This window comes from Carcharodon carcharias, chromosome 13 (assembly GCF_017639515.1).
Source record: "Carcharodon carcharias isolate sCarCar2 chromosome 13, sCarCar2.pri, whole genome shotgun sequence".
Lineage (NCBI taxonomy): Eukaryota > Metazoa > Chordata > Chondrichthyes > Lamniformes > Lamnidae > Carcharodon > Carcharodon carcharias.
This window is the reverse complement of record NC_054479.1, coordinates 76,045,922-76,058,604: the sequence shown is the minus strand read 5'-3', so window position 1 is coordinate 76,058,604 and position 12,683 is coordinate 76,045,922. Positions and strand designations below refer to the sequence as shown.

Sequence of the window (12,683 nt, the reverse complement as noted above, 5' to 3'; positions counted from 1 at the left end):
CTCATTACATCTGACTGAGCTGCACTTGATGCTGGGCCTTAGGGATGCACTGCACTGCCGAGATCTCGGCCAGCCTGAGTTGGGAGGTCAGGTGAGATAGGACCGAAAAAATTTCAGGTAAGAAAATAGGACCGGAGTGGCAATCCAACTCTGATTGCCACTCCACAGAAGTTCACGCCCAATATCTCTAAGTGAGCTGGATTCATACTTTGTTTTATGATGCTCCATTGAAGGACCCTGTATATGTTTCATTAACTTAAAGGCATTGTATAAATATAAGTTGTTGTTGTGTACACCATGGTGATACAGGACATTAGTTTGGCCTCAACTCGAGTATTGCTTCCAGTTCTGGCTGCCACATTTTAGGAAAGGCATGATGACATTAGACAGAGTGCAGGAAAGATTGGTCCCAGGGATGAGGAACTTTAGTTACATAGATAGATTAGAGAAGTTGTTTTCATTGAAGAGAAGGTTGAGAGGAGATCTGATAGGGGTATTCAATTTAATGAGGGTTCAGGAAAGACTAGATAGGGAAAAATGCTCCCATTGATGGAAGGATCAAGAACAAGAGGGCATGAACCTAAGGCAATTGGCACAAGAAGGAATGGCAAAATTAGGAAAAATTTTCATGCTGCGAGTGGTTAGGATTTGGAATGCACTGCCTAAGTGTGTGATGGAGGCAGGCTCAATCAAGGATTTAGGAGAGCAGGCGCAGGGACAACTGGCTGAATGGCCTCCTTCTGCACTGTAACCATTCTGTGATTATGAAATCCATGGGTTTAAGACTGCTAAGCGGGAGAGGGACCTAGGTGTCATCATACATTAATATCTGAAGGCCCATGGTTTGTTCTAAATGGCTACTGCAAAAGCAAACAGTGTGTTAGGCTGTATTGCCAGGACAAATACGCAACAAATACGCTACACACTATGTTGTGTAGCTTGGTTGTGGACACAAAATCTAGTTTTGGTCTCCTCACTTGGTGCTAAATAATAATAGCAGCAAAGGTTTAGGGGAGACCAACTAGATTCACCCCAAATTTCGATGCCCTCAGTTACCAGGATAGGCTTAGAGTTACATATGAACAAGGAGAAGTAGGCCATTCGACTTCTTAAGCCTGCTCTGCCATTCAATAAGATCATGGTTGATCTGACTGTGGCCACAGAGTTTACATGTCACCTGCTCCTAATAACTTTCAACTCCCTTGTTAATCAAGAATCTATCTGTCTCTGCCTTAAAAATATTCACTGATCCTGCCTTCACCGTTCTCCTGGGGGAGAGATTTCCAAAGGCTCATGACTCAAGAGAAAAAAAATCTTCTCATCTCTCGCTTAAATGGGAGACCCCTTATTTTTAAACTGTGTCCCCTAGTTCTAGTCTCTCCCAGTCAGAGAAACATCTTATATGTTTCAATAAGATTGCCTATCATTCTGCTAAACTCCAATGGATACATGGCCCAGCCTGTCCAACCTTCCTCATAAAATAGCACCCCTGTCCCAGGTATCTGTTGAGTGAATCATGATTTATATCCTTTCTTAAATAAGGAGACCAAAACTGTACACAGTACTCCAGATGTGGTCTCAGCAACGCCCTATACAACTGTAGCAAAACATCCCTACTTCTATATTCCATTCCCCTTGCAATAAATGCCAACATTATATTTGCCCTCCTAATCACTCACTTTACCTGCATACTAACTTTGTGATTCATGTACCAGAACATCCAGGTCCCTCGGTACCTCAGACTTCTGCAATCTAAATGAAAGCATTTAAATAATATGCCGCTTTTCTATTTTTCGTGCCAAAGTGGACAAGTTCATATTTTCCAACATTATACTCCATCTGCCAAATTTTTGCCCACCGCTTAACCTACCTATGTCCCTTTGCAAACTCTTCACAACTTACTTTCTGACCTATCTTTCCTGTCATAAGCAAATTTAGCATACGTGAGGTCCCTTCATCCAAGTCATTTGGGCTTTTCATTTGAGAAAAGTGAGGATTTTGGGGATGTTTGATTCACATCTTCAAAATAATGAGAAGGTTATATCTGTTGATTGGCTAGGGGGACCAGAGGTTATAACATATTTAAGAGACCGAGGTTAGGTGCTACAAGGTAATTATTTCCAGAGTCATTTACCTATGAAACAGGTTGCTGGGTTGTTTAATGAGTGGGGATTGCTGCACACATTATGAAGTGATGGGTTCCCCAGTACGACCAACATAAAACTGTCAAAAGTGGGTGGGCTTGGGGCAATGTATTCTCAGTCACCATGTGTGATCAGGGTCATGATTTGCCCAAGTTGCACCATGACAGTATGGGACAAATTTCACTGACCCACTATCTATTTACTTACCCTTTGCTTGTATGATATGGGATTCATATGAAAACATGAAGGCTGAACTTCCATTAAAGAAGGATCCAATTGCAAAGAAGACCAAGAGGAGATTTAACAGAGGGTTGTAAGGTTATGGGGGGATCTGATAGGGCAAAGTATAGACTATATCCTCTACTGGGGTATTCATTGATGAAGGATCATCAAATTTCAAACCATCAGCAAGTAAATGGAAAGTTTAGAAGTTTATTTGCACTGCAGATGACTGGAGTTTGAAATTTTTGCTAAAGGAAATGGTTGAAGCAAAAGTCACTGCATTTTAAGGGAGAAACTGGATAAATATTTAAAGCAGAGGAGGATACAGGGCTATAAAGAGATCACAGGACGCTGGGGTTAATTTTGGATTGAAACAAAGCCATTTAGAAGGTGGGGCAGTGGGATGGTTTTTGGATTGCTCTAGTCTAGAGTTGGCACAGTCACAACAGACCAGGTGGTGACTTCTGTACCCTAATATCAAAAATGCCCCAACTTCAATGGAATGAATGAAATGTAGCACAATTGGCTTAAGTACAAAACTATTCCAATCTACAATTGAGAAAATACTGTAGAATACAGAAGCAAATTAAATAAACTTGTGGAGCCTCACTAGTTGGGAGTATGAATCAGAGGGTTAGCATTGTAACAGCCCCAGCACTCCTACCTTTAGAATGACTGCGACAGAGAGACCTATTGAATGCACCATGGCACTATACTCTGCTTTCTTGTATATTGTTGCACCCAGATTTCTTGTTGGTATCATGGTTAACATTCAACAGTGCACACAGTTATGCCAAATTCTGGGTGTCAGCCATGGCACAATTGGTAGCACATCACACTGAATTACAAGGTTCCAGCTTCAAGTCCCAATATAGGGTTTGAGCACAAAAATCAAAGACAACACTCCAATCCAATACTGAGGGAGCATACACTGTTGGAGGCAACATCTTTTGGAAGAAACATCAAAGTGAGGTCCCATCTTCCTGCTCAGGTGGATGTAAAAGATCCCATGGCACTACTTCAAAGAAGAGCAGGGGAGTTATTCCCAGTGTCCTGGCCATTATTGATCTCTCAACCAACATCACAAAAAACAGATTCTCTAGCCATTATCACATTGCTGATTGTTGGAGCTTGCTGAGTGCAAAACATCTGCCGCCTTTCCTACATTACAATAGTGACTACATTTCAAAAATTACTTCATTGCCAAAAAGAGCTTTAAGGCATCTGTGCTAATGAGGGTTGTGATATAAATGCAAGTCTTTCTTTTCATGTGTGGCCATTTGTTGTACATGGTGTATAGTGCTCAGGTAGTCTACAGGATGGAGTATGAAATGAACAGGAAAACATTTGTCAAATAACTGGCAATATAACTGAGTTGGGTCTTACGCTGCAAATAAACAATTCTTACAAAGTGAAATAAAAATAAAAATATTTTTGGCAGTAAGGCACTGTGTAAAGTTACTATCTAAACACAACCAGAACACATCTTACCCAGGACAAATCTTGTCACTTTTTTTCTCTTGCAAACTTGCACAGTTGAAACAAAACACATGTTTGCATGGAATCTGTGAAGAAAAGCACGTTTGTAAGGCAGCAAATTAAGGTACATTTACTGTGTACATCATACAAAAATGCTAAAGTTATAGCAAAGTCAATCTTGGCCACAGTGTTTCAATTCCATCCCAGGATGTGAAATGCTTTTTTGGGGGAGGAAGAATTCACATTCTGAGCCAATTAACTTATGTTTTCTGCAGAATTTTTTTCTAAATACACAATGATCTCTGAGCTTGCGGGGCAGCTGGGGTAGCTGTGCAGCATCAGGGAATATGAGTGTTTCCTGGGTTGTATGTGCCAGGAGGTGGTCCCCCACAGGCAGCGAGAATTCAAAGTTGTAGATGGGTCACCATCCGAAATAGCAGGAAAAAGTCAGGAAATGCGGGAGTCTCTGGGGCGCGTGTCACTCTCAAACCAGAGAGCTGCTAGGAAAGTGACGCTTTGAAGGCTGTAGTCCAGCATCTTGAAGGAGTGTATCAGAGTGTTACGTCAGTAGGCCTGAGACCAGCAGCAAAAATGAGACCTTAGTGGGGCCAGATGGAGGGCATTAAGAATGATGGGAGAGTAGGCATGAGACCAGCAGTGAGAACTGAGTGAAACCAGTAGGGGAAATAAAGAGTGACAGGCAAGTAGGTCTGAGTCTAACAATGAGAATGGGTGGGATTATGAAATGCAATGGCAGAACAAATCAGCAGCAAGAGCGAGAACAACATGAGTCCTGTGGCTGAGGATAAAGACCAGCAGCAGTGCAGGACCGAGACAAGCAGTGACAGGGACAGCAGAGATTGTCTGGCGGGGGGATAGAGTGGCAGGCCCAAAATCAGCAGTGAGAGCGAGAGCTGAGCTAGCCCAACAGGAGGATAAAGAGCTACGGGGTTCGGAACAAACCAAATGCGTTTGAGAAAGGAGACAATAAAATCAAAGGGTGAGGTCACGGGAAAGTGATTGGTTGATGAGTATTTCTCTTTTTGTCTCTCTAGGGGGTTCATTTAAACTATGTGTCAGGAAATTAAAAATTTCAATTGGGGTGAGTTAATATTGAGTATTAACGTCCAAAGGCGTTATTTAAAATTAACAGTTTAATCACGTTACTAAACAGATTCTAAAAGAGGAGATATGGATGGGCAGCTGAGGCTTGTTGCTTGTCATTCCTGCACCTAACTTCATGTGTCTGGGGGACCACATGTGTATGAAGTGGCTCCAACTGCTTCAGTTCGAGCTCAGGATTTCCAAGCTTGAGGGTCAGCTGGAGTCGCTACAGAGCACCAGGGAGGATGAGTGCTTCCTGGATCGTGCATTCCTGTAGGTGGTCACCCCACAGGCAGTGGCAGTTCAGGATAGCAGATGGATGGCCATCTGTAAGAATAGGAAGAGACAGGAGTGCAGGAGTCTTCAGGGTGTGTGTCACTCTCAAGCTGGTATTCAGCTTTTGAGACTGCTAGGAGTGATGACACCTTGAAAGAGTACATTCCAGATCATGGCACCTATGGACTACACAGGATGGAGCAGCAAAGAATAGAAATTCAGTCATTGTAGGAGATTCCATAATGAAAGAATCAGAGAAGCATTTTTGTAACTATCACTGTCAGTCCTGCATGGTGTGTTGCCTCCATGGTGCTAGGATAAAGGGCATCACTGAGAGGGTGAAGAGTATTTTGCTAAGGGGAACAAGCCAGAAGTTGTGGTATACATCAGTACCAACGACATAGAGGAGGCAGGTATTATGGCCCTATGGTCAGACTTTCAGGAGCAAGGGGGGATGCTTAAAAGGTAGAATCTCAAAGGTAGCTTACTTCCAGTGCCACACACTGGTGAGAATAGAAATAGGAAGATTGGGAGGGTCAGTACGGCTTGAGGCATGGTACAGGTGGGAGGGCTTCAAATTCTTGAGGCACCCATTCAGCAGAACTGGGACCAATGCAGGGAGTTCACTAGTGTGGTTGGGAGAGTTTAAACTAATTTGGCAGGTGGAGTGAGCACCAGCATCTTGAAGTAGAAAAGATCAACTTGGTGCATAAAGGAGTGAGTGTGTTGGATAGTACTAAAGAAGAAAGCAGCACCATATAAGAGAAGCACAGACTAAGAAGAACTACAGGAAACACAAAGATAAGTTTACAATGCATGTAGGTAAACGCACAGAGTGTGGTGAATAAGGTTGTTGAGCTACGAGCACAAATAGCTGAATGGGAATATGGAGAAGTGGAAATAACAGAAACACAGCTTTAAAAATGGTGAGGACTAGTCCCATTATTCAAGGATAAGAGAAAAGATAGGGAAGGCAAAAAAGAGGTGGGCAGCAGTACAGATGAGGGGAGTAATTTTAAAATGACTATCAAAGCTGCTCCTGCCTCACTCACAGGAGGCTTCAGGGGAGGGAAGCAGCAAGTGGGAGCATTTAAAAGAAAACAAGGATTGTAGCAGCCCCAGCTTGGCACCTGTGCACCATCAGCACTCACATTTCCAAAACATTGGAGCTCTGGTTTTGGATCGGATCTAGGTCTTGAATGGGAACGCAAGTCCAGGAGAGGGAAACGAGGAGACGGTGAGTCAAAGAGTGGGAGGTTCTGCAAGAGGATGAGTCAGAAAGGGCTAAGAGGCCACAACTCAAAGGTTGGGGGGCTGGGGGCAGACCACAATGGGGAGGAGGAGGAGGATCTGCAATGATCAGGAAGTTCAGGAAGCAGGATTGGTAGCAGGCAGGGGGTACTGTAAGTAGAAAGTTACATTTTTCGCATTATTCACCTTTTAAAAAGTTTACTTGCATAGGTGCATTTTTAATTCCTTATATTTTCCTGGTTATTGTTTTAAAAATGCTGTATTTTTTAATTGTACATTTGTTTTTATTTTTAAGTATAACATGTGATTTTGTTTTAGTCATACGTGTTGCTCTGTAACATTGCATCCTGAAGGAGTAGTAAACAATAATTTAGTAAAGTAGTCAATGTGACTCTCACATTGCAGGTTTTTGCAAAAACGGCCCTTGCTTGAAAAATTGTGACGATCACTGGGCTAGCAGAATGGGCAGACAAATTAAATCTAACAAATTTGATTGAATTTTTTGAGGTGACTAGTTATGTAGATGAGGGTAGTGCAGTTGATGTAGTCTACATGGACTTCAGTAAGGCTTTTGATAAGGTCCCGCAAGGGAGAATGGTCAAGAAGGTAAGAGCCCATGGGGTCCAGGGCAATTTGGCAAATTAATCCAAAATTGCCTTAGTGGCAGGAGGCAGAGGGTGATGGTCAAAGGTTGTTTTTGTGATTGGTGCAGCACAGTATTGGGGCCCTTGCTGTTTGCAGTGTACATTAATGATTTAGATATGAATATTGGTGATATGATCAGTAAGTTCGCAGATGACATGAAAATTGGTGGTATTGTAAATAGTGTGGAGGAAAGCCTCAGGTTACAGGACGCTATAGATGGGCTTGTAAGATGGGCAGAGCAGTGGCAAATGAAATTTAAGCCTGAGAAGTGAGAGGTGATGCATCTTGGGAGGACTAACGCAGCAAGGAAATACACAATGAAGGGTAGGACCCTAGGAAGTACAGAGGATCAGAAAGACCTTGGTGTACATGTCCATAGATCCCTGAAGATAGCAACCCCGGTAGATAAGGTGGTTAAGAAGGCATATGGGACACTTGCCTTTATTGGCTGAGGCATAGAATATTAGGGCAGGGAGGTTATGTTGGAGCTGTATAAAATGTTAGTTAGGCTACAGCTGGAGTAGTGTGTGCTGTTCTGGCTGCAACTCTATAGGAAGGATGTGATTGCACTGGCGAGGGTGCTAAGCAGATTCACCAGGATGTGAAATAAAAACAAAAAAACTGCGGATGCTGGAAATCCAAAACAAAAACAGAATTACCTGGAAAAACTCAGCAGGTCTGGCAGCATCGGCGGAGAAGAAAAGAGTTGACGTTTCGAGTCCTCATGACCCTTCGACAGAACTTGCGTTCGAGCACCTCTGTACTTCCTAGGGTCCTACCCTTCATTGTGTATTTCCTTGCTGCGTTAGTCCTCCCAAGATGCATCACCTCTCACTTCTCAGGCTTAAATTTCATTTGCCACTGCTCTGCCCATCTTACAAGCCCATCTATAGCGTCCTGTAACCTGAGGCTTTCCTCCACACTATTTACAATACCACCAATTTTCATGTCATCTGCGAACTTACTGATCATATCACCAATATTCATATCTAAATCATTAATGTACACTGCAAACAGCAAACTTGCTCGAACGCTACTCGAATGCAAGTTCTGTCGAAGGGTCATGAGGACTCGAAACGTCAACTCTTTTCTTCTCCGCCGATGCTGCCAGACCTGCTGAGTTTTTCCAGGTAATTCTGTTTTTGTTCACCAGGATGTGGCCTGGGCTGTAGCGTTTCAGCTATGAAGAGAGCTCAGGTTGTTTTCCCTCAGACCACAGAAGGCTGAGGGGAGACCTGATAGAGATATACAAAATTATGAGGGGCATAGATAGGGTAGATAGGAAGAAACTTTCCCCCTTAGCAGGGGGATCAATAACCAGGGGGCATTGATTTAAGGTAAGGGGCAGGAGGTTTAGATGGGATTTGAGGAAAAATCTTTTCACCCAGAGGGTGGTTGGAATTTGGAGCACACTGCCTGAGGGGGTGGTAGAGGCAGGGACCCTCACAACATTTAAGAAGTATTTAGATGAGCACTTGAAATGCCAAAGCATACAAGGCTATGGGCCAAGTGCTGGAAAACAGGATTAGAATAGATAGGTGCTTGATGGCCAGCACAGACATGATGGGCCAAAGGGCTTGTTTCTGTGCTGTATAACTCTATGATTCTATAACAACTGGCAGATGGAATTTAATACAGAAAAGTATGAGGTAATGTATTTTGACAGAAATTATAGTGGGAGGGAATACAGACTTAATGGCACAGTGTTAAAAAGTCACCTCACAGTTAATAAACTGGATTGTAGTAAGTGTATGCTGAAAAACTTGTTATCTGTATGGAAATTGATGGCTGTGTAAGTTTGTCAGAGGAAAACTAAACAATTAGAGTTCATACTTCTCAGCAAAATAGCAATTTCTGTTAATAGTTTCCATTTAACTATTTAAGTGCCAAAAAAGAGAAAGAAGGAAACAAATAAAGCCACATTTCCTTCATCAGAAAAATTTACCAAAATATTGAGATTACATCACTCACCATGCGGCCATATATCTTGATTGGCAATCCACATTTATCACAGAAATGAATGGGAGTGTCATCTTTCTCACCCAACAAATTTATCTGTAAAACATGTTTGAACAGCTTGACTTGGAAATTATTTCAATATCTAAGTATAAGTTTATTTAAATCTGCATTAAAATACCTTAAAATCCCAGAAAAACTGCAGGGGAAATCGGCGCTGGCTTCCAAACACCTCTCCGCCTTTGCATTCATAGTTCTCATCTTCATTATAGTCAAATCCTTCTACAAGATATCAAAAGTAACAAAAAGCTTTATAATAGAACATTTTTTCAATTTATGATAACCTAAGACAAGAACATAAGAAATAGGAGCAGTAGGCCATTCTGCTAAGAATGAAAGGAAAGCAAGCCAGTTCACTCATCCCAGCTGGTCTCCAACCTCAAGTCTCAAAGCTGTGGGGAGGTGCTAGGCAGAAGCCAGAAACAATCTATAGGTGATAGAAATTAAACAAAATACTAGAGGGAGATTGCCCGCTAGCTCAGTGTCACACAGCCAGTCATCAGCTGGATGGGGCCACTGGCAAGACCCAATAACAGGTTACCAATTCAGGTGCAGAGAGGTACGTGGTCCACTAAGACCTGAACATAGGAAAAGAGGGATTACATACGCTTATTTAAGGAGAAACCTTGTCAAATCTTAATAGTTATAGTTATGTATCTGATATTAGCGATTGTTCACCAATTTCCAACCTGCTCATTGGTGGAAGTTGAATAAAAACAAGGGAGAAAGGAATAGAAAGTTATGCTGATGGGGTTAAAAGATGATTCGGTGGCTCATACGGACCATATGTACATTCCTGGTGCTAGGTTCGCATGAATGTTCCTTTCCTATGCTGTAGGGTTTCCACTAGGTTGCGCTGTTTCTTCCAGTGCTTCAATGGGCCAAACCAGCACAAAAGGTCGACAAGTCTCAAGCAAAGGTTACCCCTACTGCAGATGGAGTTTCCACGATCTTTTCCACTGGTTTCAAAAAATATTTTGCTGAAAGGTGACCTCACCCACAAAACTGCCCATGTCCCCAGATCAAATTAATCAGCATCGTATGTTTCTACTAATTGTGGCCCTTTGAGGAGGCTCTTAAAATTAAACCGCGATCTTTTTACAAAGGGCATTAGGTACCTTTTAAAAGTTCTTAAATATTAAAATTGTTTAATTTATGAAGAGACTGAATACATCAATTAAACTAGTAAATTCTATGTACAGAATATAAAAAGAGAAAATGCTGCAAAAGCTCAGCAGGTCTAGCAGCATCTGTGGAGAGAAACATAATTAAGATTTCGAGTCCGTATGACTCGTATGAATAGGTGTTAATTACTATTTGAAGCTTAACTAGTGGTGAGTCAGCTCAGGTCTATTTAAGAAAGGGACTATTTAGAAGTACACTATAGTGTGCTTGTACATGAACAGTAGAGAGAGCACATCCTGAGTGGGGCACAGCCAGAGTGGGTATCGGCAATTTGGTGCAAAGCAGGAATTCGGTGCATAGGGGAAGAGGTACTCTGCATTTTTTCCTTGCTATCCAACTTCTTAAATCTTCACAGCATGCTGCAGCAGTAGAGGCTACAAGGAAAAGGAATCACTGGTAAGTAGTGGGTGAGGTATTTACTACTTTAATCGCTTATAGTTTAAGGTCTTTTTGTGGTTTAGAGTTTGTATATTCTACAGTTACGAGCATCAGGAAAGAAGGGCTCTAGAGTTAAAAGGTTTAATTTAAAGGGGTAAGTCATGGCAGGAGCGCTCAAAGCCGTGGTGTGCTCCATGTGGGAAGCCGGGGACATTTCCACTGTGTGCAGGAAGTGTGTCCAGCTGCAGCTCCTGGAAGCTCAGGTTTCAGAGCTGGAATGGCTGCTGGGGACACTGTGCAGCATCCGCGAGTCTGAGAGCATCGTGGATAGCATATTTAGAGAGGTGGTCACACTGAAGATGAAGGGACTTGAGGAAGGAAGGGAATGGGTGACCACTAGGCAGTCCAAGAGAAACAGGCAGGTAGTTCAGGGGTCCCCTGGGGTCCCGCTCGCAAATCGGTATTCCATTTTGGCAGCTGATGAGGGCGTTGGATCCTCCAAGGAGTGTGGACAGAGCCAAGCTTTTGGCACCACAAGCAGCCTGTCTGTACAGGAAGGAAGGAAGAGCAATAGTAATAGGAGATTTTATAGTCAGGGGAACAGATAGGCGCTACTGTGGCCATCAACGTGACTTCAGGATGGTATGTTGCCTCCCTGGTGCCAGGGTCCAAGATGTCACTGAACAGCTGCAGGGCACCCTGAAGGGGGAGGGTGATAAGGCAGAGATCATGGTACATATTTGTACCAATGACGTAGGTAGAAAGAGGGGTGAGGTCTTACATCAACAATTCAGGGAGTTAGGCAGTAGAGTAAAAAGACCTCTCAGGTTGTAATCGCTGGATTATTCCCAGTGCCACGTGCTAGCTAGCTCAGAAACAGAATAGCGCTGATGAATTGGTGCAGGAGGGAGGGTTTTAGATTCCTGGATCACTGGGACCGTTTCTGGGGAAGGTGGGACCTCTACAAGCGGGACGGTCTACATCTGAACCAGAGCGGGACTAACATCCTTGCAGGCGAGTTTGCTAGTGCTGTTGGGAGGAGTTTAAACTAATTTGGCAGGGGGAGTGGACACAGAATGTTAGCAGAATAGGGACACATCATAATACATTAAAACAATCAAGTCAGAGGGAGTACAGCTGCATTAAGCTTCAAGGGAGTAAGGCAAGGCTGGATGGCCTCTACTTTAATTCCAGGAGTATTACAGGTGAAACGGATGAATTAAGGGTGAGGATCGACACGTGGAAATGTGATATATTAGCCATTACTGAGACGTGGTTGAGGGAAAGGCAGGATTGGCAGCTCAACATTCCGGGATATAGAATCTTCAGGTGAGACAGGGGAGGGGGTAAAAGTGGAGGAGGCACTGCATTATCAGTTAAGGAGTCAGTTACTGCAGTAAGGAGAGATGATATCTCGAAGGGGACATTGAATGAAGCTTTGTGGGTAGAGCTTAGGAATAAAAAAATTGTCTGTTATAGACCCCCAGATAGTCAGCGGGAAATTGAGGAGCAAATATGTGCACATTTTGTGGAGGTGTGCAAAAACAATAACAATAGGGTAATTATATTAGGTGATTTCAACCTTAGCAACATTAATTAGGACAGACGTAGTGTTAAGGGCTTGGATGGAGTGGATTTCTCGAAATGTGTGGAGAACTTTTAGGTCAATATGTGGAGGGTCCAACAAGGGACGGCATATTGCTGGACCTAATTCTGGCGAATGAAGCCGGACAAATGGCTGAGGTGGTGGTGGGCGAGCATTTTAGCGGGAGCGACCAAAACATGGTACAGTTTAAGTTTGTTATGGACAAAGAAATCGACAAGTTGCAAAAAAAGTGTTTTGGATTGGGGGAAGATTGGATTTTAGTACAATAAGGCAGGATCTGGCCAAGGTAGACTGTGAACAGTTACTTGTGGGGAAATCTACAGAGGATCAGTGGGGGGTGTTCAAAAAGGAAATGTGGAGGGTACAGGCTCAACATG

At 43.0% G+C, this 12,683-nt stretch overlaps 1 protein-coding gene across 2 annotated transcripts in view; it reads right to left on the bottom strand.

Moving 5' to 3' along the window:
• The window catches only part of cbll1 (Cbl proto-oncogene-like 1, E3 ubiquitin protein ligase), a 230,182-nt gene that overhangs the window by 56,173 nt on the left and 161,326 nt on the right, over positions 1–12,683 (bottom strand). For both annotated transcript variants that reach the window (XM_041201851.1, XM_041201852.1), the window contains exons 3-5: positions 9,259–9,359; positions 9,093–9,176; positions 3,858–3,931 (exon numbers count right to left, since the gene is read on the bottom strand). In XM_041201851.1, coding sequence (XP_041057785.1) covers positions 3,858–3,931; positions 9,093–9,176; positions 9,259–9,359 — 259 coding nt within the window. The remainder of the gene's footprint in view (positions 1–3,857; positions 3,932–9,092; positions 9,177–9,258; positions 9,360–12,683) is intronic.